This window comes from Leucopleurus acutus, assembly GCF_964270905.1.
Source record: "Leucopleurus acutus genome assembly, chromosome: 3".
In the NCBI taxonomy this organism is placed as follows: domain Eukaryota; kingdom Metazoa; phylum Chordata; class Mammalia; order Artiodactyla; family Delphinidae; genus Leucopleurus; species Leucopleurus acutus.
In genome coordinates, this window is record NC_139145.1 from 124,277,361 (window position 1) to 124,305,261 (window position 27,901).

The 27,901-nt window shown below is 35.9% G+C and overlaps 1 protein-coding gene across 1 annotated transcript; it reads right to left on the reverse strand.

Moving 5' to 3' along the window:
* Nucleotides 1-986: 986 nt before the first annotated feature.
* Nucleotides 987-27,887, reverse strand: PPWD1 (peptidylprolyl isomerase domain and WD repeat containing 1). Its single transcript, XM_082837379.1, has 11 exons — nucleotides 27,674-27,887; nucleotides 24,408-24,510; nucleotides 22,212-22,312; nucleotides 21,950-22,070; nucleotides 13,217-13,664; nucleotides 9,266-9,456; nucleotides 8,234-8,423; nucleotides 5,281-5,462; nucleotides 3,767-3,848; nucleotides 2,271-2,453; nucleotides 987-1,232 (listed from the first exon to the last, which is right to left on the reverse strand). Exons 1-11 carry the CDS (start codon nucleotides 27,861-27,863, stop codon nucleotides 1,089-1,091), a joined length of 1,935 nt encoding a protein of 644 aa, XP_082693505.1. The 5' UTR covers nucleotides 27,864-27,887; the 3' UTR covers nucleotides 987-1,088.
* Nucleotides 27,888-27,901: the final 14 nt, after the last annotated feature.

Genomic DNA, 27,901 nt, shown 5'->3' on the forward strand with positions numbered 1-27,901 from the left:
GGAGAAAAGGTAAATGTCATAGTGAAGAGTCATTTTCTGTCCATAATTTAGTTCTTTTTAAAAGGAGGATACAATATTAATTTAAAGTTAGCACAGTTTGGCATGTTCTTCCATCACAGTTTATGGTACAAAAATAGGTAAAGGAAATAATCCTGCTGATCAGTAGAAGGAAAAATGTAAGCTTAGATATAAAGCATAAGAATGTGAATTCCCTAAACACGTCTGTTGAATGTGTTCCTCTTATAAGTTCTTAAGAGTCTGTCTGGAAAGTAGAAGCAGTGATTCTGAAGTAATTTATGAGGGTAAATGAATAAATGAATTGGACTCATAAGACGTGGACTCATATTGTTTTATTGCTCCAATTTCTACTAATCTCTTCATTGTTAGATATTAACATTTTTACTCAATATATACTTTCTTGATGGTATATTTAGTAAGGTAAGAAAAGATATACTACATAAACTGAAGACAAAAACTGTTTAGCTACATTAGAAAAACGATGTGAAAATAGTAAATGAATCAGTATATAAAACCAAGGACTCAGGTGTTCATTTATTCTGATTTTTATATTTGAAGAATATTTCCTAATGATTAAGGAATTAGAACACTTTTGACCAAAGGCACTTCCTATTTATTTATTGAAGTTTTACTTACCACTACTTACTACTTAACAGTGATCAAAGGACAAAACTATTTGGCATGTAACACAAACCTTTTGTAAAAGGAAATGGTATATCACTGTCACATCTTGACCTTTTCTTATTGGATCTAAAGAAACATTTGAGGGCAGACTATCTGGCATATTTTTAAAAAACTAAGGAACAAATGCATACCATTCTCATTGTTTAATATGGTTTTAAGTCTCATGAGAAATTATGTGTAAGGAGTGCTATTTGCCTGAATTTTGGTACATTTCAGTTTATCACCTCAGGATGAGAAATACTGCAAGAAAACTCAAAGGCAGAGTTTTTAAAAAATGGCCTTTAATGAAAAATATAAAAATAAATCTCAAGAGCTTCCTTATGTAAAATAATCCTGTGTTTAATATGTGTATTTTTATTTACAAAGACAATGAGACAAATCTTATTTTACTTGACAGTAATATTTATGATGCTGACATCCTCATAGGGCTTATCTGTTTTGGGATTGACTTTGACGTTGGAGATCCTCTGTACAACTTCCATTCCTTTAGTCACTCGTCCAAACACTGTGTGCTTATTATCAAGCCAAGGCTATGTTGGAAGACAAATAGAAAATCTTGGTGAACTCCAAATTCTTAAATCACACCCTCTGGGTGAGCAAATTAAAGAGAATTTAAACTTCAGCTTCATTTAAAAATATAATTAAAAAATACTTTCACTTAGCAGCTTTTAAGAGTAATTTCCATGTTATATTAAAAAATATAAAAGCATAATCTAATGTTTAATTAAATATCTGCATCTTTCAGACCAAACAGCACTTGAAGATGTTTGCTGAAGCTAAGTTCTTTGCATGGCTTAAAGAATTATGGCTAAGGCTTTAAAAGTTTTCTGCACGAATCTTACCCTGCACAAGAGGCAGTTTGGAATAGTTTAGGCAGCATGTGCTTTGGCATCAGAGAGATAGGAGCTCAAACTCTGGCTCTGCTACTTACTTGACGTTTGTCAAGTTAATCAGGTCTCACTGTTTCCTCATCCGTTTTTTAAAACTGGGTATAGTGATAATAGAAGTATTGTGAATATTACATGAGATCATGTGCCTGGCAGACAATAGTTATAAGTATTTTTCCTTTACTGCTCGGTGCCTATGTCTAAAAAATAAAATGTGTAATTTTTATAATTTTGTGGAACTGCACAGCAATAGAGCTAGATATTCTTACACTGTATTTCATTAAATCTACAATGTCATTGATTAAGGGCTGCACTCTGATTTCAGAGACATAAAAATGTGGAAAAAAATATCTTAAAATTGGGAATTCTTACACTCTAATCCTCTCATTCTAAAGATGAGGAAACAAGTCCAGAGGTAAAATAATTTGTTTTGGATTGTCCAATTAATAGTGGCAGAGTTGACTTAAACTGCAGTGTCCTGAATTACAAAAGAACTGTTTTACAAAGTAAAATCTGATTTGTTAGGTAATTTTACATTTTCTTCTCTAAATTGTTTTCATTTTTATATCCTGGCATATATAAATAATGTAGAGAATAATAAAGCTCTCTTTTCTACTAAATTCACTCTCTTAGATCAAAACCTATGAATCTTTGGCTTATAGACAATGCTGTTCTACTTACCGTTGGTACTACTGTTATGAAAAACTGGGATCCATTAGTATTCGAGCCAGCGTTGGCCATGCTGAGTGTATATGGTCTGTCATGTCGTAATGTTGAATGAAATTCATCTTCAAATTCTCCTCCCCATATGCTTTCTCCTCCCATACCAGTACCTGTTGGATCTCCTGTCTGAATCATGAAGCCCTTAACAGAAAGGAGATAAAATCACATTACACGTGTTACATATATGTATGCTTTGGAGTCTTATGTTTGTCAAGAGTGCTTTGTAGTCAATAAAATCTTAACTTTATTAACAGTCATTCTATAAAGTGATTTTATTAAACTCTTAGTTATACTTTAATTTGGATGATATATTTCCATTGCTTAACTGCTACCTTATTTCAATGATGGAAACAAAAATGTAAAGTCTTTCCATTTATAGATAGGTACTATCTTGCTCAGTAATCTAAAGCCAATTAATAATTTAGATAAGTTTTAGGATCTTACATAATGTGTTAGGTCTTAACATAATTGCCCCGTTCTTCTCTCTTCCCTTTCCCTAAACACTGGATTTTCTGGTGAGTCACTTCACTAATTCCTTCAGAACCCTGAAATCTGATTTTTCCTTCTGGCGTTTCTCCTGCCATTTCTTTCTTTTTAAATTTTTTCTTTAAATTTATTTATTTATTTTTATTTTTGGCTGCCTTGGGTCTTTGTTGTTGCACCTGGGCTTTTTCTCTAGTTGCGGCGAGCGGGGGCTACTCTTCGTTGCGGTTTGCGGGCTTCTCACTGGGTGGCTTCTCGTTGTGGAGCACAGGCTCTAGGCACGCGGGCTTCAGTAGTTGTGGCACTTGGGCTCAGTAACTGTGGCTCGTGGGCTCTAGAGTGCAGGCTCAGTAGTTGTGGTGCACAGGCTTAGTTGCTCTGCAGCATGTGAGATCTTCCCAGAGCAGGGCTTGAACCCGTGTGCCCTGCATTCGCAGGCAGATTCTTAACCACTGCGCCACCAGGGAAGACCTCTCCTGACATTTCTGACCTGCCAGTAATCAAGAACTACATCACTGCTCCATCCATTTTATGGAATGCTGCTCAACAAAATTGTGGGCTGAGTTCATTCTGCTCGTCAGGTATTAATGGTAGTTTTCACAGATAAAGTGGCAACATGGCTCTTCTATTATTTAATCTTATCCTCTAAATCCAGACCTTATCTAGCCACTAGGAACTGGTTACCTTGGCTGTTGGTCTTATCTCAGCAACATCCTTTATTCATTATCTGACCCTTTGCTTTAACTGCTTTAATTGCTGCAGTGTTTCTAAAAAGGTAACCATGCTATTATTCTTATCCTTGATTCTAGATCTGATTCATGACCATCCATTCTTCTTTTGACTTCCATAGTCCATTTTTCCTATTCCTAATAAACTGCTAAGTGTGAGAGAACAAGATTCCTTAGGTTTTAAACCTCTTGTTATGCAATAACATACTATTCCTTAAATCACATAAAATTTGCATAACTGACCTTAATTATGCGATGAAATGTATGTCCATTATAATAACCGTTTCTGCTGTGAACACAGAAGTTTTCCACTGTCTTAGGGCACCTAGTAAGACATATATTAAAAACATGAAAATTAATTGGAGCACCTTATGACAGTTGTCTTTGTAGTTCAGCTTCCTAATGGTGTTTTCAGAATCTTCTGTTTCAGAAGGACAGTCTTTTTTTCATAATTTCTTCTGATCTCAGGACAAACAAGAGTTGACAGGGCATATAAGCAGTAGCCTATTCTTACAGCTTAATAGACTATCTTTAGATCATGACTGCTTATTATATTTGAGTTTGACAGTATTTAGATTCCAAAGTCATTGAGGAGTTTTAAAAAAAACAACCATAACACCTTAACCCACTGCACATAGTGGGTTCAGTTCCTGGAAAAGGTAATTTTCTTATTAAAAAAATGATATAGGGCTTCCCTGGTGGTGCAGTGGTTGAGAGTCCGCCTGCCGATGCAGGGGACACGGGTTCGTGCCCGGGTCTGGGAGGATCCCACATGCCGCGGAGCGGCTGGGCCCGTGAGCCATGGCCGCTGAGCCTGCGCGTCCAGAGCCTGTGCTCCGCAACGGGAGAGGCCACAGCAGTGAGAGGCCCGCGTACCGCAAAAAAAAAAAAAAAAAAAGTATGGTGATATTTCCTGACCAATGACTAATTCACTGATATGACAGCTACTAAATTTAATAAACTTTAAATGACAATCACACATTCAGATACACTTCCTAAATAATATTCACTAATCTCATGAGATGATTTAATACAGTACTTTATCATGTAATAGCTCCTAAAGCTGGGAATGGCAGAGGGAGTCAGGAGAATCTGTACCAAGCACATCAGGGAATAGGCTTAATGGATGCATGGGTTCTGAATGCTTAAAATGAGATGGTCCAGGAGTCTAGAACTGCCTAGTTTTTTGTTCAATGCCATGATATGGTAAAACACTGGACATAAAACATTCATATCCAAAATAACTAAGTACTTTTAAGTCAAGGAATTGTAAAAGATGTCATCTTTTGGATCAAGAATAGCCAGCCATACTGTATCGTATTTAGTATTGTATGTTAATTCTGCAAACTTTTCAAACATCAGGAAGGAAAAATAATTATCCTCCGCTTAAAGATGTGCTTTGAGAGGAAAGCCAGTTATAACAAGTGACCCACAAAACCTATAGTTGGAATGTGTAGTTGATGGTGGTAATATATATTTATCACTTTACAGTTACATTCAGCACTGTCATAGCTACGATATTCTGTCCTTATAATAATAAACCCGTGAAGTATGTATATTGAAGTATGTGTATATATTTATAAAATTTTCCCATTTCCTAGCTTAACAGTTATCAGAAAGCTCAGGAAAGATGCTCTAACATTTCAATTCTTCTAAATTCCTTAAGTCAAAATAGCAAGAATTTTAAAGTTGCATAGTTTCTTCAAATATACACATTTACACTGGTGTTTATTTATGACAACAAAAACAGTACATACTCAACAGGAAAAAGTTTGATGTGAATATCTCCCATGCTCGTGTGGATAATGGCACTATCTGACACTCGTTTAGGTCCCTCAGCTTGAGTAGCTGCCATGACTTCTTCTTTAGAAGGTTTCTCATTAAAAACATCTCGGTCAGAATCTGCACTTTTTGTATCTTCTGGTTCTCGTTTAGTAAACTCAAGGAGGAAAATAAAAAGTGAGTAAATGAATTAAATTTTTCATCTGGTTAAAATTTACGAACAAGAAAATTTCATTTCTAATGAAGTATTTGAGGAAACTAAGAATTCACATCAGAATAAATGCTTATTTCAGTAATCACTTCCTATCATAGGATGTGTAAGGCAGCTAAATTATTTCTACACTTGTCTAATATGAAAATTAATATGACAAAGATGTATGATTTCAAATGGAATTTTTTTGGTGGAAATTTTTATGGGTACCCATTTAACAAGATGCAGTTTTATTTGAGGTAGCTCTCTGCTTCTGCCTTCTATTATGTCCTACCTAACCTGCAATTTATTGCTTACTTTTCTCTATTTAGATTGCCTGAGTTTGAATTCCAGCTCTGCCACTTAACTAGTTATGTGACTTTGGGGAAGTAAATTGATTACTTTCATTTCCTCATTCATAAATGGGGATAATAATAAAAACTACCTCAAAATGGCACCTGATATGAAGATTAAATGAAGGGATGTAAGGTGCTTAGAAAACAGTGCCTAACATATAGAAGGCACTATATACATATTAATAATTGTTATTTCTATGAGTAGGACCTTGTGCTGGTAGGATGAGGATTCAAAGATGAATCAGTAATGGATCGTGATTTTTTTTTTTTGGTCAGAGCCCATCTGATCTATCTAAACTCTGAAGCTTGGAAGAAAGGATTACATTTTGAGTGAAGTTGTAGAAATCTCAGGATCCTCGGGGTCTACGGAGAATTGAGAAAAATCTTTCAGTTGTTGAAATTCTGGACTTCTCAAGGCCTGTTTCTTTTATTTGACTCTCAATAAGCAGAAATCTTTTCCCCCAAGAAAGTTCTACTGGATGTCAACTAAGTTCCAGGAAGGTAAAGCTAGTGCCCAGGCCCTGTCTCGCCTAATGTCATTCCTTGATCTACTTGGATCAATTCCAAATAAAGGAACAACTAAGCTAGGATGTTACTGCCTTAACATATTATTCTCCAGTTATCAAAGGAATGGCATGTCTGTTGTACTATTTAATTATGTGAATTTTTTTTTTTAATTATGTGAATTTTAAAAGTTATCTTGATTTAGTTAACATGTGGAACTATTAAAGTTCAAATTCTGTAAAATTTTACTTTTATTTCATGATAGTGGATTTGAAAAAAGGGATACGAAATTTGTGCATATGTTTACCATTTTAGGTTTGCTTAAGAATATGTACATCTAATAAAAAAATTCATGAAAATGTTAGCAGTATAAATACACAGTGAGTGACTTAACATTTTGTTTTTCTATTTCTTCAAAGTTTCCAAGGAACATGTATGGTTTAATCAACATAAGCATGAACTCTGAGGAAAGATTAAGAAAGAAAATTTGTTAAAGTTTTTAAATAAAGTGGATGGAAAATTAGTATATGTGTTTTTAGTGTATATCAAGAATTATCTTTTATGATTTATTTTTACCTTCAAAACAGTTAAATTACAGGTAAAAACAAGAAAAATTATTTTCCTTTAACATATATTAAGAAATCTTTAACAATGACTTTGAAAGTTATAAGCAAAATTCTCATCTTAAAAGAATATACCCATTTTAGGCTAAAAGCTTGGTTGGAGGAGATAAACTGCTATTCCTACATTTACCAAATGCTGGTATCCTTCATAGCATCACAGCGGCTTCTAATGTGTCAGATGAACGAATGAGTATACTATAATGGGCCAGATACTTTACCAAATTCTGTGGAGTTTGCTATGTGAAGAAAACATAGTGCCCTGTAATTATGGATTTTATATTATCTTGAGGAAGAGAGGATAGTGTCAGAGACACCCCCTCCCCAAAAATCAGCAAATTATTCCAAAAAGTATGACACATTACACAAGCAGGCACACCTAATCCAGACTTAATGTCAAGAGAAGGCTTCCAAGCTGAGACCTGAAGTATGAGTAGGAACTGGGGAGAGGTGTGTGGCTGGTAGAAGGAATAACCTGTGCAAACACCTACCAGTAAAAAGAACACTCAAATCTTGTAAGTGGGATCAAGTTCAGTATGGTCAGTATAGCAAATGAACTAAAAATGAAGAAAGATAAACTAGGAGGGCAGCTGATATAGATAGCTGGGGAGTTATTAAAGGATTTCAGGCAGAGAAATAATCACATTTGGGTCTTAGAAAGTCTCTGACTGATTGTGAAGGATAGAATGCAAGCACAGAAGTGTCTACACTTCAGATTTTTCTGTTTGAATAATCAGAACGGTGCTACTCCTAGATAGCTTAGTAGTTTGATTTTGAGTCCAATCTTAGTTAACACTGCAAAGTACTTTTAGTTCTCCAGAAAAAAAAAAAATCCCTCAGGAATGTACAATTCCAAGGTAGCATCATTACAATGGAATCAAAAGGTAAAAATATGTATGTAGAGAGGGAGGTGTGCAAGTTATGTTCAAGAGTAAAAGGTGAAAAATACTGAAACAAGAATTTTAAAAACTCCACAGCAAAAACTATCATAGCCACTTACTATCATCTTAGCACAAATCGTTGTAGAAGCCAGGTTGAAAAATGTTCAAAACAGGATGTAAAACAGTACAAAAATACTTAAAATCAAACCCTAGTTAAAAATTCTACAATATTAATGTTATAAGATGGTATTCTGGTTGTTTAGAAAGTCTGCTATTATTGCCAACATTTTCTTCAGTTGAAAGCACAAGCTAAAAAAATAAAACTCCAACTAAACTGGAAGAAACATTAAAGTCTATCTCCTAGTACTTCCACATACCATATAAAATCTATTCTTTTTGAAAGATGTACAGACTATTGTTGGGTCAGCTTGAATATTCTGAAGAACAGGGTTTTCAGAAGCTTTCATTTCTATAGTAGTTGCAGCACGATGTTTTTTGGCTATTCCCTGGAACAACGCCAATTGCATCACTCTAATATTTTCTTGCTTGCCTAAGATCCGCACACACCTGGAAAATACAACAATATTTTATTCAACAAAATTATCAGGATTAACTCCAGTTATAATAACTTTACAGATAAAAGCTAGGAATCAACTATATTCTTTATCTTTGTACAAAATAACTAGTGAAAGGTTTTTAAAGTGTTTTTCTACCTCTCCTTCTCCCCCAAAAAAGTTATTTTAAATTGGTAGCTATCTATAATTTTCAGATTAAAACAATAACAATCATTCAGTCATACAGTTTTAACCTATCCCTATCATTTTAATCTTTCTGCAAGTCTTCAAAGATTTTGTATTGCCAAGAACTACAATATAAATTTGTTTATATGTGAGAATGTATAGCACAAGATTTTTTTCCTTTAAATATACTTTAAGTTCTTTTCATTTACATTCTGTGATAGTATCTGATTATAGCAATTTTGTTCTAAGACCAAATGGGTTGTTTGCACAAAAGGCTTTTTGTGGTTTCATACATTTTAACTTCTGATTTTATGTCTAGCAGGATGTAATGCTGAATTCTGTGGTTAAAATATTTGGCAACATTTAACATGAACCAGGCTAATTTAAATCAATAAGCAAAAGACAGACTGAAACTTGTTAAAAAAAAAAATTGAAACTATGCATATCTTCCTTCCATTTCTTTTACAAACATGAGTGGAAACTTTTTACATAAGATTATACACAACCAAAAGACCACAGAAAAATCCAGTCAAAACATTTGGTTAAGCTTAGACATTTGGGACCATTCCACTTGTCTTAGAACAAACAAAACTCCCATTGTTTCCCAAAAGGAGGAAATGGTCCCTTAAAAGTACATTTTTAAAAAGCATAAATTATATTAAAGCTTACCGGTTTGTTTCTACATTTATAACTTTAATGCCCAGCATTGTTCCATAGAGTACAAAGTGTCCAGTTTCATCAAAAACTATATTAATTAATCTTACTGCATCCACCTTCTCCAATTCACGTTCTACAGCCATGCGTCGGCCAAATTCCATGTCTGGTAGCTGTTGCCTCATCTGCTGCAGTTCAGTAAACATCTAGGAAACAAACCATTTATTAACAAAAAATGTTACATGATAAAGGGAAAGAGAATTTAAATAAAAGCAGAGTATACATTAAGAGCCACTAACAGTTTATGTACTTACATATCTTCTTAAGGAGTATTCTAAACACTTGAAGCAGGAAATCAAAAGATGTTAGTAAGTTCAATCATAAAAAATAGTATTTATACTAACTGGTTCTTCTAATGAAAAAAATAAAAGAGTAAACATAACTACTGCTTTCTCTGCAGAAACAATATATCTGCTGCATTTTATAAGCCACAGACTAACACTTTCCAATAGAAATAAAATGCAAACCACATATATAATTTAAAACTTTTTAGTAGCTACATTAAACAAAGTAAAAATAAACAGATAAAATTAATCTTAATGTTTTATTCAACCCAATATATCTAAAATATTATCAGACGATTTAAATTTAAGTAACAAAAAATATAAAAAAGCAAAATAAAGATATTAAAACATTAAGCAGTATTTAAAAATTGAGATATATTCTTTTTTTCTTATATTGTCTTTGAAGTCCAGTGTGTATTTTATACTCAGTCCAGCTCAATTTGGACCAGTCACATACCAAGTGTTCAACAGCCATATGTGGTTAGTGGCTATTAAACTGGACAGTGCAGCTATGGACTGTGAGGTCCTTGTACAAGGATCATGGGCCTGCCATATAACAAGCACTCCATTTTTGTTGAATGAATGAACTCTTTTATGATTTCACTAATTTATAACAATTTCATAGTTCAGAAAATGTTTCAAGTTATTTTGGAGCACCATTACAGTTAATTATCATTAGGAATATGTGGTTTAGGATAGACGAATATTTTTATGAGTGCCCTTTATTTTGGACATTTGGTTTACTTTTCTTTAGATATTTAATACACAGCTTTCAAGATGGAGGTCACATCTCAATTACTATGTACTATCACACTACCAGCCTCCCCAAAGATGTGATCTTTACAGTTTTCTAGATATTTAGGGCATCAAACTGCAGAAATCAAAAGTAGCTCTCTATTGCAGATGAAAAGAAGTCAGGCTTATGTCCCATCTACTTCTTTTTTTCATGCTTGCATTAACGAAATATCCAGTTTTTCTAGATATGGAAAGAACAACATACATAACTCCAAAAATGTAAAGGAGGTATGTGTTAGGGAACAAGATGAGGCCAAGTTCTTAAAGAATAGCTAAAAAGCTTGGTCATTAGGGTTTCTTGTCTCCAGTCTCTGAAACTGATATATTGCTTTACTCATTTGCCAGAAATAGCCTAGATGCCAGACTACATTTTTGTAGTGTGGGACCCTTGATTATTTTTGCTAGAGAGAAGATTCATTTTCAAGACTTAAAGTCTGTACATGGCCATCTGCCCATATATATGTATTTAATAAATTTAATCCAACCTTTTAAGCACATCAGTATCTTTTTTTTTATATTATTCTAGCTTTAATAATTGGACCTCTGTAATACACAACTGCATGGCCATATGCAGTGCTCCTGATTAATAAAATACCAGAAGATACAACTTCATACCATCTAATTAAATTTGTCTATTAAACCAGGGCTCTAACTAGTTAGAAGCTCCCTCCCTTAACATGGGACTATGAGAGTCTAGTCATTAACCAGTCATTAGCATTGTACATAATTTAATTGGCATTTGCCTTTTTTTTTTCCCAAACTCTCTCATTCTGAATTTCAACTTCTATCATACACTTTGCTACTGACCTTCTCGTATTACCTCAGTCCTATAATTTCAACAAATGTTAAAGACAACAGTGAAGAAATAGTGGATTAAACATCTCAGAGTATATGTGTTAAGAGATTTATATCCAGAGAATAGATTTTAAGTATTTCTTTTCTTAAGGAATCTGGGAAGAGCCGTAAGTTGTAAAGAGTTTTAAAATTATATTTAAGTTGAAACCAATATGTAGTCACCAGCCACCATCAAAGAAGAAAATATCACAAGGAAAGGTTTCTCCTTCTCCTAAAAGCATAATGGAAAGCTATATTCTTCCAATAAGAAAATGAGTTATGAGGATGATTTGATTAGCAAACAAATCTTCCCTTTTGTCTGGATTCATATTCCTTCAGGCAGATGATCAACCCAACTTATTACTACTTGCCACCAAACAAGAGTATCACTAATAAGGGTCATAACATTTTTGAAGCACTTAATTCAGGGAATCTAATGTAAACTGGTGACTACCAAGATTGTAGAATTGACACTGTCATACAGTAAACATTATCACTACAAAGGTTCAACCCACAGCCTTTCAAGAGGATTCAACATACCATTAGCAGTTAGAGAACCACATGATGGAAACACGTGATGAGACTCAAATATCCACAAAAAGCAATTACCTTAGCATGGATAAAAACTCTTATTCTACAACTACATGCTCTAATAAATTTTTTTTTTTTTTTTTTTTTTTTATTGGCCACACTGCGCAGCATGCAGGATCTTAGTTCCCCAACCAGGGATCGAACCCACGCCGCCTGCAGTGGAAGTGCGGTGTCTTAACCACTGGACCGCCAGGGAAGTCCCAATAAATTCTTGTTAGCAGTAATTATGTGTCAAGTATTGTTCTTAATGCTGGAAATACAATCATAAGCAAAACAGATACAGGACCATAAATCACACACAGTTTAGTTTACTGGGGGCTGATACAAATTAATCATATAATAAGACCAAATATTCTAAAAGAAAATAAACAGTGATACAAGAACCACATAAAAAAAAAAAGTTGTCTGAGACTCTAAGCACAGTGGAAGATTACCAGGGAAAATGACTCTTCAAGATTTGAAGGATGAGTTCAATAGGTAATAGGAGGAATGGGGAGAGGGGTCACTCCATACATGAGGGACAGCATATGCAAAGGCCCTGTGGTGGAAGACACAGTCAAGAACTGAAAGAAGGCCTGACTGGCTAGAGTAAGAGGTAGTAGAGGTAGGTTGAAGGCACAATATGGCAGGCCACGGTTTGGTCTTGATCCTAAGAACAACAGGTAGTCACTAAGAGATTCAAAGTATGACAAGATCAGATATGTGCTTTGAAAACATTCCTTTGGGTGTAGCATGGATAACAGATTAGGAGGAAGCCAGAATAGATGCAGGGAGTAGTCCAGGCAATAGACCAGGCAAAAGATCATGAGCTAGGGTAGTGACAGCTGTGCTAAAAGAAGTGTATGTAAAGTATATGCAGAAAGTAAAATTAACAGGACTCATGATGAATTAAATAGAGCGGTAAGGACAAACAGGTAAAGATGACTCAGATTCTGGCTTGTGCAAGCAGATGGATATTTGTGCCATTCATGAAGACAGCAAAAATAAATAAATGAAATAAAAGGATAGGACCAGGTCTGTTTATAATAGAAAGCTGGAAAAATAAATTTGGAAGTAGTCATACAGACAGACAGGAGTGTAGAGTGAGAAGAGAAGGGGGCCTAGCATGGGTTTTGAGGATCTCAAAAGAAGGAACTTGCAAACAAAACAAAACTGAAAAAAAAGACACATAAGTATAAGAAAAACTGGCTCAGAATTTATCAAATCATAAACCTAGGGAAGGCAGTTTTGAAGAGCAACAATGCAAGACAGCAGACAGTTGAATAATATCTTTAATGTGCTAAGAGAAAATGATCATCAATCTAAATGTCCATATCCAGAAAAAAAATATCTTTTAAGAAATAGCACAAAATAAAGACATTTTCACAAAAGTAAAATCTGATTAAATTTATATGGCACTTACACTTAGTGATTCATCGAAGACTCTCATGAGTTTTCCAGTTAAAAATCTGAAAATTCTAACCTTTCTATCAGAACCAATAGTAGCTATTTTCTTCCCATCAGGTGAAAAACATATGCTGGTTGGATAAGCCTTGCACTTGGCAAATTCATATAAATCTGTGTCAGTTTTATATTCCCAGTTCACATTTTTGGGGAATTTATATTCATGAAGAGGACCGGTCCAGTATTCAATCATTCCAGATTTGTCAGAAGACACTATTGCTTTGTAAACTGGGTTTAGCCGTATCTGAGTAAGAGGTGATGTATGGAGTTTGTCAAAAATATGTAGCGGCTGGTTATCTCCTCGACCGTCATAAATGAAAATTTTTCCTGTACTCTTCTCAGAAGCAGCAACTGAAGATATGGCATCCCCTGGGCAATAGATCCACTCACACTGTCCAGGAAAATAGCTAAAATAGTAAAGAATTGAGGGGGAAGAAAAGAGGTCAATACAAGAAGTAAGCATCCTTCCTCATTCTCATCACCAAAAAATGTCCTGGCCAGTGATTTACTTGTTTTGGATTCTTTGCTCAGAAGTAGCAGACAGAGACACAGAATGGGGAAGAATAAGAATAGCTACTGATTTTTCTCTTTCTGACTTCATCAATGCAATGATAATAACTTCTGAGGATTTATCAAACCACAAGAAGAGAACTGCATACAGCAGATTATTTACAAGGAAACCTGAACAGACGTGGGCCTTAAAATACTCCAAGGCATTGTTTTTTGGATCTTTGTCTATGTCTCCTCTCCATCTATGTATAACTTACTTTTAAAGGTTAGCATGTAACAGTATACTTCATAAATCCATTCTTCAAATACTTAAGATAAAAAAATTTTAGTTATGACTGTGCTCAACAGAAAAACATTCTGATATCACACTCTCGTGATCAGTAGCTTGATCTTACAACTATGAGCTTTGAACATGCTACCTGATAAAGTGTAAAACAACTGGACATATTTCATCAACATACAAAACTTATATATTCAATTGTGTGTTGTCTCCTTCAAAATAGTCAGTCGGAGAAGTTACACAGTTATTCCAATGATTGAGATAGTGCTCAAAACCTTTTAAGGACTCTTAGAATTTCTATCAAAGCTTAAAAAATATAGGCATACCTTGGAGATATTGCAGGTTTGGTTCCAGACCACTGCAATAAAGTGAAAACTGCAACAAAGCAAGTCACATGGATATTTTGGTTTCCCAGGGCATATAAAAGTTTATGTTTACACTACCTGTAGTCTATTAAGTGTGCAATCGCACTAGGTCTAAAAATATAAATATATATATATATATATATATATGGATATACGTACCTTAATTAAAAAATATTTTATTGACTCCCTCTTGCGAGAGCACCAGAATCACAACTACCTGCTGAAAAATCAACGACAGGAAGACACTGGAACTCACCAAAAAAGATAACCCACATCCAAAGACAAAGGAGAAGCCACAATGAGATGGTAGGAGGGGGCGCAATCACAATAAAATCAAATCCCATAACTGCTGGGTGGGTGACTCACAAACTGGAGAACACTTATACCACAGAAGTCCACCCACTGGAGTGAAGGTTCTGAGCCCCACGCCAGGCTTCCCAACCTGGGGATCCGGCAACAGGAGGAGGAATTCCTGGAGAATCAGACTTTGAAGGCTAGTGGGATTTGATTGCAGTACTTCGACAGGACTGGGGTAAACAGACTGCACTCTTGGAGGGCACACACAAAGTAGTGTGTGCATGCGGACCCAGGGGAAGGAGCAGTGACCCCATAGGAGACTGAACCAGACCTACCTACTAGTGTTGGAGGGTGTCCTGCAGAGGCAGGAGATGGCTGTGTCTCACCGTGAGGACAAGGACACAGGCTGCAGAAGTTCTGAAGTACTCATTGGCACAAGCCCTCCCAGAGTCTGCCATTAGCCTCACCAAAGAGCCCCTGCAGGCTCCAGTGTTGGGTCTCCTGAGGCCAAACAACCAACAGGGAGGGAACACAGACCCACCCAGAAGCAGAAAAAACAGATTAAAGTTTTGCTGAGCTCTGCCCACCACAGCAACAGCCAGCTCTACCCACCACCAGTCCCTCCCATCAGGAAACTTGTACAAGCCTCTTAGATAGCCTCATCCACCAGAGGGCAGACAGCAGAAGCAAGAAGAACTACAACCCTGCAGCCTGTGAAACAAACACCACATTCACAGAAAGATAGACAAGATGAAAAGGCAGAGGGCTATGTACCAGATGAAGGAACAAGATAAAATCGCAGAAAAACAACTAAAGGAAGTGGAGATAGGCAACCTTCCAGAAGAAGAATTCAGAATAATGATAGTGAAGATGATCCAGGACCTCGGAAAAAGAATGGAAGCAAAGATCAAGAAGGTGCAAGAAATGTTTAACAAAGACCTAGAAGAATTAAAGAACAAACACCTAGAAGAATTAAAGAACAAACAAACAGAGATGAACAATACAATAACTGAAATGAAAAATACACTAGAAGGAATCAATAGCAGAATAACTGAGGCAGAAGAACGGATAAGTGACCTGGAACAGAGTGGTGGAATTCACTGCTGCAACAGAATAAAGAAAAAACAATGAAAAGAAATGAAGACAGCCTGAGAAACCTCTGGGACAACATTAAACGTAACATTTATATTATAGGGGTCCCAGAAGGAGAAGTGAGAGAGAAAGGACCTGAGAAAATATTTGAAGAGATTATAGTTGAAAACTTCCCTAACATGGGAAATGAAATAGCCACCTAAGTCCAGGAAGCGCAGAGAGTGCCAGGCAGGATAAACCCAAGGAGAAACATGCCTAGACACATAGTAATCAAATTGGCAAAAATTAAAGACAAAGAAAAATTATTGAATACAACAAGGGAAAAATGACAAATAACATACAAGTGAGTTCCCATAACGTTAACAGCTGATTTCCCAGCAGAAACTCTACAAGCCAGATGGGAGTGGCATGACATTTTAAAGTGATGAAAGGGAAGAACCTACAACCAAGATTACTCTACCCCACAAGGATCTCATTCAGATTCGATGGAGAAATCAAAAGCTAAGAGAATTCAGAACCACCAAACCAGCTCTACAACAAATGCTCAAGGAACTTCTCTAAGTGGGAAACACAAGAGAAGAAAAGGACCTACAAAAACAAACCCATAACAATTAAGAAAACAGGAATAGGAACATACATATTGATAATTACCTTAAACATGAATGGATTAAATGCTCCAACCAAAAGACACAGGCTTGCTGAATGGATACGAAAACAAGACCCATATATATGCTGTCTACAAGAGACCCACTTCAGACCTAGGGACACATACAGACTGAAAGTGAGGAGATGGAAAAAGATATTCCATGCAAATGTAAATCAAAAGAAAGCTGGAGTAGCAATACTCATATCAGATAAAATAGAGTTTAAAAGTAATGAATGTTACAAGAGACAAGGAAGGACACTACATAATGATCAAGGGATCAATCCAAGAAGAAGATATCACAATTATAAATATATATGCACCCAACATAGGAGCACCTTAATACATAAGGCAAAACTGCTAACAGCTATACAAGAGGAAATTGACAGTAACACAATAATAGTGGGGGACTTTAACACCTCACTTACACCAGTGGACAGATCATCCAAACAGAAAATTAATAAGGAGACACAAGCTTTAAATGACACAATGGAGCAGACAGATTTAATTTATAGGACATTCCATCCAAAAACAGCAGATTATACTTTCTTGTCAATTGCGCATGGAACATTCTCCAGGATAGATCACATCTTGGGTCACAAATCAAGCCTCAGTAAATTTAAGAAAACTGAAATCATATCAAGCATCTTTTCTGACCACAACACTATGAGATTAGAAATCAATTACAGGGGAAAAACATAAAAAACACAAACATGTGGAGGGTAAACAATATGCTATGAAACATCCAGGAGATCACTGAAGAAATCAAAGAGGAAATCAAAAAAGTACCTAGAGACAAATGACAACAAAAACACGACAATCCAAAACCTATGGGATGCAGCAAAAGCAGTTCTAAGAGGGAAGTTTATAGCAATACAAGCCTACCTCAAGGAACAAGAAAAATCTCAAATAAACAATCTAACCTTTCACCTAAAGGAACTATAGAAAGAAGAACAAACAAAATCCAAAGTTAGTAGAAGATCAGAGCAGAAATAAATGAAATAGAAACAAAACAATAGCAAAGATCAACAAAACTAAAATCTGGTTCTTTGAGAAGATAAACAAAATTGATAAACCATTAGCTAGACTCATCAAGAGGGAGAGGACTCAAATCAATAAAATTAGAAAAGAAAAAGGAGAAGTTACAACAGACACCGCAGAAATACAAAGCATCATAAGAGACTACTACAAGCAACTCTATGCCAATAAAATGGACAACCTGGAAGGAATGGACAAATTCTTAGAAAGGTATTACCTTTCAAGACTGAAACAGGAAGGAATAAAAAATATCAACAGACCAATCACAATAATGAAATTGAAACTGTGATTAAAAATCTTCCAACAAATAAAAGTCCAGGACCAGATGGATTCACAGGTGAATTCTATCAAACATTGAGAGAAGAGCTAACACCCATCCTTCTCAAACTGTTCCAAAAAATTGCTGAGGAAGGAACACTCCCAAACTCACTCTATGAGGCCACCATCACCCTAATACCAAAACCAGACAAAGATACTAGAAAAAAAGAAAATTACAGACCAATATCACTGATGAATACAGATGCAAAAATCCTCAACAAAATACTAGCAAACACAATCCAACAACACATTAAAAGGATGATACACCATGATCAGGTGGGATTTATCCCAGGGATGCAAGGATTCTTTAATATACACAAATCAATCCATGTGATACACCATATTAACAAACTGAAGAATAAAAACCATATGATCATCTCAATAGATGCAGAAAAAGCTTTGGACAAAATTCAACACCCATTTATGATAAAAACTCTCCAGAAAGTGGGCACAGAGGGAACCTACCTCAGCATAATAAAGCCCATATATGACAAATGTACAGCAAACATCATTGTCAATGGTGAAAAACTGAAAGCATTTCCTCTAAGATCAGGAACAAGACAAGGATGTCCACTCTCGCCACTATTATTCAACAGAGTTTTGGAAGTCCTAGCCATGGCAATCAGAGAAGAAAAAGAAATAAAAGGAATACAAATTGGAAAAAAGAAGTAAAACTGTCACTGTTTGCAGATGACATACTATACATAGAGAATCCTAAAGATGCCACCAGAAAACTACTAGACCTAATCAATGAATTTGGTAAAGTTGCAGGATACAAAATTAATGCACAGAAATCTCTTGCATTCCTATACACCAATGATGAAAAATCTGAAGGAGAAGTTAAGGAAACACTCCCATTTACCAGTACAAAAAAACCCAATAAATACCTAGGAATAAACCTAGCTAGGAAGACAAAAGACCTGTATGCAGAAAACTATAAGACACTGATGAAAGAAATTAAAGATGATACAAACAGATGCAGAGATATACCATGTCCTTGGATTGCAAGAATCAATATTGTGAAAATTACTATACTACCCAAAGCAATCTACAGATTCAATGCAATCCCTATCAAATTACCAATGGCATTTTTTACAGAGCTAGAACAAAAAAATCTTAAAATGTGTATGGAGACACAAAAGACCCCAAATAGCCAGAGCAGTCTTGAGGGAACAAAACAGAGCTGGAGGAATCAGACTCCCGGACTTCAAACTATACTACAAAGCTACAGTTATCAAGATAGTATCGTACTGGCACAAAAACAGAAATATAGATCAATGGAACAGGATAGAAAGCCCAGAGATAAACCCACGCACCTATGGTCAACTAATCTACGACAAAGTAGGCAAGGATATACAATGGAGAAAAGATAGTGTCTTCAATAAGTGGTGCTGGGAAAACTGGACAGCTACATCTAAAGGAATGAAATTAGAACACTCCCTAGCACCATACACAAAAATAAACTCAAAATGGATTAGAGACCTAAATGTAAGACTGGACATTATAAAACTCTTAGAGGAAAACACAGGAAGAACACTCTTTGACATAAATCACAGCAAGACCTTTTCTGACCCACCTCCTAGAGAAATGGAAATAAAAACAAAAATAAACAAATGGGTCCTAATGAAATTTAAAAGCTTTTGCACAGCAAAGGAAACTACAAACAAGATGAAAAGGCAACCCTAAGAATGGGATAAAATATTTGCAAATGAATCAATGGACAAAGGATTAATCCCCCAAATATATAAACAGCTCATGCAGCTCAATATTAAAAAAGCAAACAACCCAATCCAAAAATCCAAAGAAGACACAAAGATGGCCAAGAAGTACATGAAAAGCTGCTCAACATCACTAATTATTAGAGAAATGCAAATCAAAACTACAACGAGGTATCACCTCACACCAGTTAGAATGGGCATCATCAGAAAATCTACAAACAACAAATGCTGCAGAGGGTGTGGAGAAAAGGGAACACTCTTGCACTGTTGGTGGGAATGTAAATTGATACAGCCACTATGGAGAACAGTATGGAGGTTCCTTAAAAAACTAAAAATAGAATTACCATATTACCCAGTAATCCCACTACTGGGCATATACCCAGAGAAAACCATAATTCAAAAAGACACATGCACCCCAATGTTCACTGCAGCGCTATTTACAATAGCTAGGTCATGGGAGCAACCTAAGCGTCCATCTACAGATGAATGGATAAAGAAGATGTCGTATATATATACAATGGAATATTATTCAGCCATAAAAAGGAACGAAATTGGGTCATTTGTTGAGACGTGGATGGATCTAGAGACTGTCATACAGAGTGAAGTAAGGCAGAAAGAGAAAAGCAAATATCGTATATTAACGCATATATGTGGAACCTAGAAAAATGGTACAGATGAACCAGTCTGCAGGGCAGAAATTGAGACACAGATGTAGAGAACAAACGTATAGACACCAAGGGGGGAAAGTGGTGGGGGGGAGGGGAGAGGGTGGGGGTGTGATGAATTGGGAGATTGGGATTGACATATATACACTAATATGTATAAAATGGATAACTAATAAGAACCTGCTGTATAAAAAAATAAAAATTCAAAAAAAATATTTTATTGCTAAAAATAATGCTAATTGTCATCTGAGCCTTCAGCAAGTCATAATCTTTTTGTAATAGTAACATCAGAGATCACTGACCACCGTAACAAATACAAAAATAATGAAAAAGTTGAAATATTATATGAGAATTTCCAAAATGTGAAATAATGACACAAACTGAGCAAATGCTTTTGGGAAAATGGTGAGTGTAGACTTGTTCATGCAGGGTTGCCACAAACTTCTATTTGCCCAAAATCCCACAGTATCTGTGAAGCACAATAAAACAAGATATGCCTGGTTCTCTTTCAATATCCTCAAAGGGGGCAAATGTTCAACATTTATGAATAGATTTGATTTTTTTTTTTTTTTTTTTTGTGGTACGTGGGCCTCTCACTGCTGTGGCCTCTCCCGTTGCAGAGCACAGGCTCCAGACGCACAGGCCCAGTGGCCATGGCTCATGGGCCCAGCCACTCTGCGGCATGTGGGATCTTCCCGGACCGGGGCACGAACCCGTGTCCCCTGCATCGGCAGGCGGACTCTCCACCACTGCGCCACCAGGGAAGCCCCAGATTTGATTTTTTAAAATAGCTAAAGTCTGAGGGAAACAAAGCTGGGGAATAAGACACATGATCAATAGGTCAATAGGTATTTCTATTTGTAGTCAAAAAATAAGTTCTGACCACAAATAATTAGACTGATTTCCTTCAGTGTCTCATAAACTGATTCTGAAGGAAATTCCAAAGAATTCCTGCTACATACTGAATTGTGTAATTCCAATCCCCTACTCCTCCAATTCATATGGTGAAGCCCACATCTCCAAAGTGACTGTATCTGGAGAAAGGGTTTTAAAGAGGTAATTAAGGTTAAATGAGGTCATAAAGGTGGGGCCCTAATCCCACAGGCCTGTGGCCTTCTAAGAAGTGGAAGAGTAAAATATTCCCCACTCTTTCCCCTGTCCCTAATGAGGACAAAGTGTGAAACCTGGAAGAGAGTCCTCATCAAAACCACATCCTGCTGGAACCTTGATTTTGGACCTTCCAGGCTCCGAAACTGTGAGAAAACAAATTTCTGTTGCTTAAGCTACCCAGGGTATGGTCTTTTGTTTAATCTCATTACTGTACAGTCTAAACACATAGTTTGGATGTCAATATACTTCAAAGTTAAAATAACCAACAACTCCAAAATTGTGCATAAGCCTTATAGAAACACAATGCCATATTAGTGGAATAAGCATAACAAGGAAGTTAATTCTACGTACCAGTAAATTAGACACGATGGATACTCATTAATTTATTAAGTAGTGTCAAATGGATATAATGAATCCTTGTTGTGGCGCTGTTGTGACATTTCTGCTGTAATTAATGACAAAAACCACAGCAGGAGCCCCCAAACAGCATCATAACAAGGATTCATAATATTTAATTTTCCCAAGTAAAATCAAAAGTCACATTTTTTAATGGAATGATAATATATTCTGTTTAGAAATACCTATGGAACAGGGAAGTTTAGTTCAAGAATTCTTCCACTAAGTTAAAAAATATATATACTTTAAAACAGACTCACCCAAGCTTCAGCATATTGATCATGTCAAAGTTCACTACATCAAACACCTTCATTGCTTTATCATCACCCACGGAACAGAACAATGCTCCCTCAGAGCTAATTGCAATACTCTCAATAACTCCTATTTAAATAAATCAAATTAAAACATTCTAGTAAACACCAATGAAATGGACATAATTGAAAGAAAAAAATATTTTAAAAGGAACTTTAATCAGTACAGTTTAAAAGAGAGCCAAAAAAAAAAAAAAAGTGAAATTCTTACCTAGGTGACTGCGAAAATGTTTAACAAATTCAATCCCCTCTTCTACTTTTTTCCAGAATTTAACATGTCCATCATGACTGGCAGTAATAATAAAGTCTGTCCTGCATATATAAAATTGTAGAAGTTAATTTCTAAAACAGATCTATGAATCACTTAGGACTCCCAAAGCAATCATTCACTGAGAATCTTGGACTCTTAAATAACAGGTTAAAAAAAAAAAACCTTCCTTTATGCAGACCACTATATCACTATACTAGGGTAGACAGAACATTGCAAAATTTGATGCTCTTTTTTGGATATCATAACAGCTTCTGCTGCACTAATTTTAAATCCAAGAACTAGGATCAGAATTGAGCTAGAACTTGACATTAAAAAAAAAAAGAAAAAGAAAAAGAAAAATCTCACCAGGAATCACTAGATCTTAGGGTCCTTTAATGCTAAAATTACCCTATAGGCAGTTTTTTCACAGGGAAAATGTACTATCTTTCAGAAGTTGATAAATAATTAAATTCCAACATACTACTTACATATACAGCAAAATTCAATGTAAGTTTGTTTCAGATACTATCCAAGGTATTTTGGTTGTTTAAGTATCAAAATCTTGTACAGTATAGCCTCCTCTGTCAGGTATATAAAAATAGAAACCATTTGTTGAAACCTAGTGTATGTCAAGTACTCCACATACATTATCTTAGTTACAACTGCCTTTACAGCAACTCTGTTAGGGTGAATATTTTTTACCACCTTTTTAAAAATTAGGAAATAGTTTTACAATGTTAAATGTATTTGTCACAGGTCCATAGCTGGAGAGCAGCATTCAGTATTGGGTCTGCCTAACTTCAAAATCTGGGTTTCTATAAAATCTTCAAAAATCTTTCTATTACATCCTGCTACTTAGGTTAAACAAAGAAACTTGGAGTGATGGAATGCTAGTTCTATATGCAGCTTTATACACTGACAACTTTGGACTAGGAAAAAAGAGTTAATATTTGGTTAAAATTATCCCATAAATGAAATATAAAGATATTTAATTTAAATCTTTAACTGTCTCCAAGAGATCAAGAATAGACTGATCCAAAGAGCAACAACTCATCTTCTTTCCATGCTCACTGCCAATATCATCCCAGCCACCATCATATCTCATCTAGGTTTCTGTATTGGCTTCCTAACTGCTTTCTCTGTATCCATTCTTGCTCTATTTGAATCCATTCATCTCACTACAGCCAGAGTGATCTTAAAATAAATAAATTATATATATATATATATATATATACACACACACACACACACACACACATATGGTGTTACTCTCCCAATCAGGTTCAAATTCCATATAAGAAATAGAAAACCCTCTGGGGTTTAGTCCTTGCCTTTTTCCTCCACCCTCATCCGCCATTTAACCCCTCTAAACCTGCTTCCTTTCCTGTAAAATGTAGATGATACTACCTTATAAGATTGTTAAGATAAATGAAACAATTTATGAAAAAGCCTTGGCACTGTACCTGGACATAATATGCACTCAACAAAGAGCAATATTACTATTATTATTATTATCCTTCTACAAATCCCTATTCAGTTTTTTTTTTTTTTTTTTTTTTTTTTTTGCGGTACGCGGGCCTCTCACTGCTGTGGCCTCTCCCGCTGCGGAGCACAGGCCCCGGACGCGCAGCCCCAGCAGCCATGGCTCACGGGCATAGCCGCTCCGCGGCATGTGGGATCCTCCCGGACCAGGGCCCGAACCCGTGTCCCCTGCATTGGCAGGCAGACTCCCAACCACTGTGCCACAAGGGAAGCCCCTTATTCAGCTATTTTGAAGGTCCTGTGACAGTTCCAGAATGTCTTAGATCTCATCATTTTCCCCATTAGTACTGAAGAGGCCAGCTACCAATTACTCCCATCTTAACTAATAGACTCTTCTTCATGGAAGCTCAGATACTACCTGGATCATCCCCGTTTGGCATTTATCTCCAAAAGACATGTACACAAACTAGGGAATTTTGTCTTAGAGAATGCATTCCTTGTATGATATAGGAAAGACCATGTAGGTCTTTATTTAACATAAACTATTACAAAACCTATGGAATGAAATAGAAATCCTTAATATCCTAAAGCTACTTCTACAAATCCATCTCAAAACGGAAGCATTTTTAAAAAGGATACACTTCTTAGAAAAAAATTAAGATGTGATAGACTTACTTGGTGCACACCACATGGGTGATAACATCTCTATGCATGTAACTGCGCTCATACATGGATGCACTGGGGAGATTATCAAGATAGACTCTTTCAAACTCTAGAACTAAGGAAAAAAAGGGAAAGAAAAGTATTTTTTAACAACTGGAATGCTATTTTGTATTTTCTTCTAGATTTTAATTTCTCTCAATTCACGTATAATGAAAGAAAAATCCAGTGTCAGTTATGTCAGTTGTAACTTATTTCACAGTACTGAATAGCACCATTATTTAGTTGGTCATAACAGGTTTTCAAGTACTATATAGACGTTTAACTGTTCCCAGAACTTAAGAATTGAGTGGTTCTGGCTTAATATAAAGGTTCCATTAAAAACCAAAAATCTTAAAGTTTCATGAAAATATCACAACCATATTTCTAACCATGTAGATCCAATCATTAGTGCTCATTTAAATAAGTAATAAGAGGCCAGTGACAATCTAGAATGTCTCAGTTTATCTTGAAGGCAATAATCCTCTTTGAAGTCACTGATACTAGGTTTGAAACAGGTAAACACGATAAATGCTTAGATTTCTGGAGCTGAGAAAATCCTAGAGAATATCCAGTTGAGTGCTTCTCAAACCTTTCCCAAGGGTGAAACATTTTTAAGAGTGGTAATCTGAGGAAATATTTCATTATAGGAGCTATAAAAATTTACTAGTAAAAAATGCCATTATACTTGTAACCAACAAAACAATCAATGATGGCCAAACATGCCTATAAATAGTTCCTAAATTAAGCATGACTGTTCCTAAATTAAGCATGGTTTTTCGTAACTACTATATAGCAGACTCAAAGTTGTGTCCAACAAATTACTTTACTCTTCATTTTTAGTAACAGAACCCCTGTTTTTATATGGGAGTATTGACATCCAGCCACAAGATCTTTCTCACCATCTCTGCAATTAGGTGTGACCAAATGCCAATGAGATAAAAGTGAAAGTGTTGTGCAACAGTCAAGAAGTCTCCTTGAAGAGTTGTGCCCTTCTTCCCTTATTCAGTCCTACAGCTGGGAACTGGGAGATAAGCACTGTTAATTCTAACAAACACTAAGGACAAAGATGAGGTCCATACCCTAGTGATGTCTGGGCATGAAGTTGGAAAGAACCTAGGTCCCCTTGGAGCCTCCACACCAATCCTAGATTGTCTACTTTAGGACTTTTATCTTTTTAATGTTACTGTCATATTGAAGTTTTCTGTAATATGCAGCTAAATTTAATCCCATCTGATGCATATTCATTTTGCTGTTTGTTAGTTCACTTGTTGAACAGATATTTATTGAAAACAAACTAGGTTCCAAGAGACATGGACATAAAGAAGAATTAACACATAGTTCCTGTCCTTGAGAAACCATCGGTTTAATTAAAGGTAATGCCATATCATTTATAGTGTCTTTCTGAAAATGTGTACAAAAATCCCATGTCCAAAGAACATGTTAAAGGGGATGGTTCCATTTCTAGAAAGTTTTAAACCCCTGTCCTTTTAGATAAAATCTTCAATGATATTTTTCTAACATTTCATGCATGTTTTTAAATTTCAACTTTTTCTTCAAACTGAACACACTACTGACTGGTTTAAATAGAATGAACATCTAATTGTCTCAATTGTATCGCATTTATAAGCTTTTTGTCTCCTAATGCTAATATCAGCACTTTGATATTTTTGGATTTTTCCATTCCCTCCACTCATTTCCACAAAAAAAGGACATGAAATCTAGTGCAAGAAAATAATTACGAGCATAAACATTATAATATTCAATCATTCAATACTTATTGAGTATCTGCTATATGCAAAGCACTGTACCAAGCACTGGAGCAAAACAGGCATGTTCTTTGCTCTTATATGTTTACAGTCTTAACAGTGAAGAGAAACATTAATCAGACAATCACATGAATAAATATACAATTAAAAATGTAGCAAGTGTAATGAGGAAACAATTGCTACGGAAACATTTAACAGAAAGACTTAGTAGTAAAAAAAAGGTAATGCACTTTAAGGGTGTTAATGTACAATGTTCAAAAAAATAGCTTCTTCAAAATTAGGATACATAAAATTTGAAGGCTACCTATAAATTCAGTGTGATAAACACACCTCAGATTTATGATCAATGTGCTTTAGAAACCTAGCCCAGACTGGAAGAAGTCACAGGTTTCCCAGAGGAGGTGCTAGCTGAGCTGAGTGTTAAAGGTTGAACAATAGTAGGTTAAGTGAAATGGGTGAGCGAAATTATTCCAGGTAGAGACACCATGACAGCCACGCAGGCATTCACAGGAGAAAAAGGGCATGCCCAATTCTCAAGTGTTTTAGTATGGCTGGATCACAGAGTAAGAAGGAACTACAAGGGTTTGGTAGAGGGAAGTAATGGAAATGCGCTGAGGGAGGTAAGGAGAAATCATATCAAGAAGGACCTTGTATGCTATGTTAGGGAGTTTGGACTTTGTTTTGAAAATAATGAGAAATCACTTAAAATTTTTAAGTAGGGAGAGTAATAAAGATTTGAACTTTCAGAAAGATAACATTTTAATTGTCTTATACGTTTAAGGAAAAAATTTCAAAAACTTGAAAAATAAGTAAATTTAATCTGTCCCTTTCACCACTGCCCCCCCGCCCTTTTTTGGACCACCCTTTTTAGTTGATAAAATTTTGTCACTAATCCACGTTAGTGGAAAAATGCTTCAGGCCATGGTATCTCACGAGTATGGTTTGAAAACCACAGACCTTGGTTTTTAGATGAAAGATTTGTGATCCAGGAAATTTATGTAACTATATCAGAAAACTCATTAGTGGAAGAGTCAGGATTGAAATTATCTTTACCTATTCTTTACCACTCTAAATAGGCACCGCCTGCCCCGGCGGCCCAACACACTACACCACTCTTGAACTGAAAACCTTAAATAGAACCAGTATTCTTATCCACATCTGCTAAACGGGGTTAAAAATTCCAACCTCATACGGCTGCTGTACGGATTAAATGAGAGGCGCCAAACACGTAAGTACCGGCATAAATTAGCTTTAGCATCCATTTTAACAAATCAGAGATTAATTGTGTTAGATATTATCAAAACGACGCTTTACTCAAACCAAATAACTATTTCGGGAGTAAAGAACGGCCAGAAGTGAGAAGACGACCCTCTGTTCCGAGGGCACAAATCCTCCGTTTTGGGGTCTGGCTTGAACTCTCCTACTCGGGGGACACAGCATTCCAACCTGCCCTGTGTCTATCTCTGTAGCTACCTTTCCTCTTCTTGACCAGCGCTGCTTCTACAGGTAAGGGCCCAACCCAGCGCTCTTCATTTTCTTCTTCGTTCTCTTGGGCCACAGCCACTACCAGCTCTCCCTCGTCGAGTTTCCTTTTTTCAGGTTCCTCCGTGTCCCGGTGCCTTCTCCTTCTCAGCTGTGACTCGCTACCACCTTCGGCCGCCATGTTGTCCGAATCGTCAGAAAAAGCGCGACACCCACAAG